The 565-nt window shown below is 66.9% G+C and overlaps 1 protein-coding gene across 1 annotated transcript in view; it reads right to left on the bottom strand.

Annotated features, from left to right (window-relative positions):
- The window catches only part of MACF1 (microtubule-actin crosslinking factor 1), a 166058-nt gene that overhangs the window by 72090 nt on the left and 93403 nt on the right, over nt 1-565 (bottom strand). The window contains 1 exon segment of the mRNA XM_009882791.1: nt 4-344. Within this exon segment, the coding sequence (XP_009881093.1) occupies nt 4-344 (341 nt within the window).

The following is a 565-nucleotide window of genomic DNA, read 5'->3' as shown; positions in this document are numbered from 1 at the left end:
AGCCCCCCCTGCCGCAGGAGCAGCTGCCGGAGGGCGGCGGGGTGGCTGTCCCCCTTGTACATCCCTTCCAGATCTTGCTCCGCTTGCTTCAGCCAAGCCTCGAACTCCCCGTGATCCCGCAAGAACTTCTGCAGCTCATCCCGCAGGACTTGCACTTGCTTCAGCCGCGTTTCCGACTGCGAGAGGGAAGCCGTGTACTGGTCCTTCAGCTCCGTCAGCCGGCCCTGGAGCCGGTCCCGCTCCTCCCCAGCCAGGCTGTGACCGTGCTTGTCCAGGAAAGCCTGCGCCGACTGCGTGGCCAGGATGACGTCCTGCTGCTGGGACAGCAGCTCCTGGTGCTGGGCCTGAAAGATGCCGGCGGGCAAAGGTGATGCTCGCGACCGAGGGTCTCTGCCCACCAGCGCCCCGTGGGTCCAGCGAGGCCACGCGCGGGACTGAGCCTCCGCACCCTCCTACAGCTCTCGCGACGCGGGGAGAGAGGCAGGAGCTCTGCCCGCAGGAGAGTAACCCCTTCTCTGAGCGTGATGGGCGCTGTCTCTCGTTACCCCGATTGCACCGTGGCACC

Source organism: Charadrius vociferus, unplaced genomic scaffold (assembly GCF_000708025.1).
Source record: "Charadrius vociferus isolate BGI_N301 unplaced genomic scaffold, ASM70802v2 scaffold783, whole genome shotgun sequence".
NCBI classification, from domain to species: Eukaryota; Metazoa; Chordata; class Aves; order Charadriiformes; family Charadriidae; genus Charadrius; species Charadrius vociferus.
This window is presented reverse-complemented; position numbering and strand designations above follow the sequence as displayed.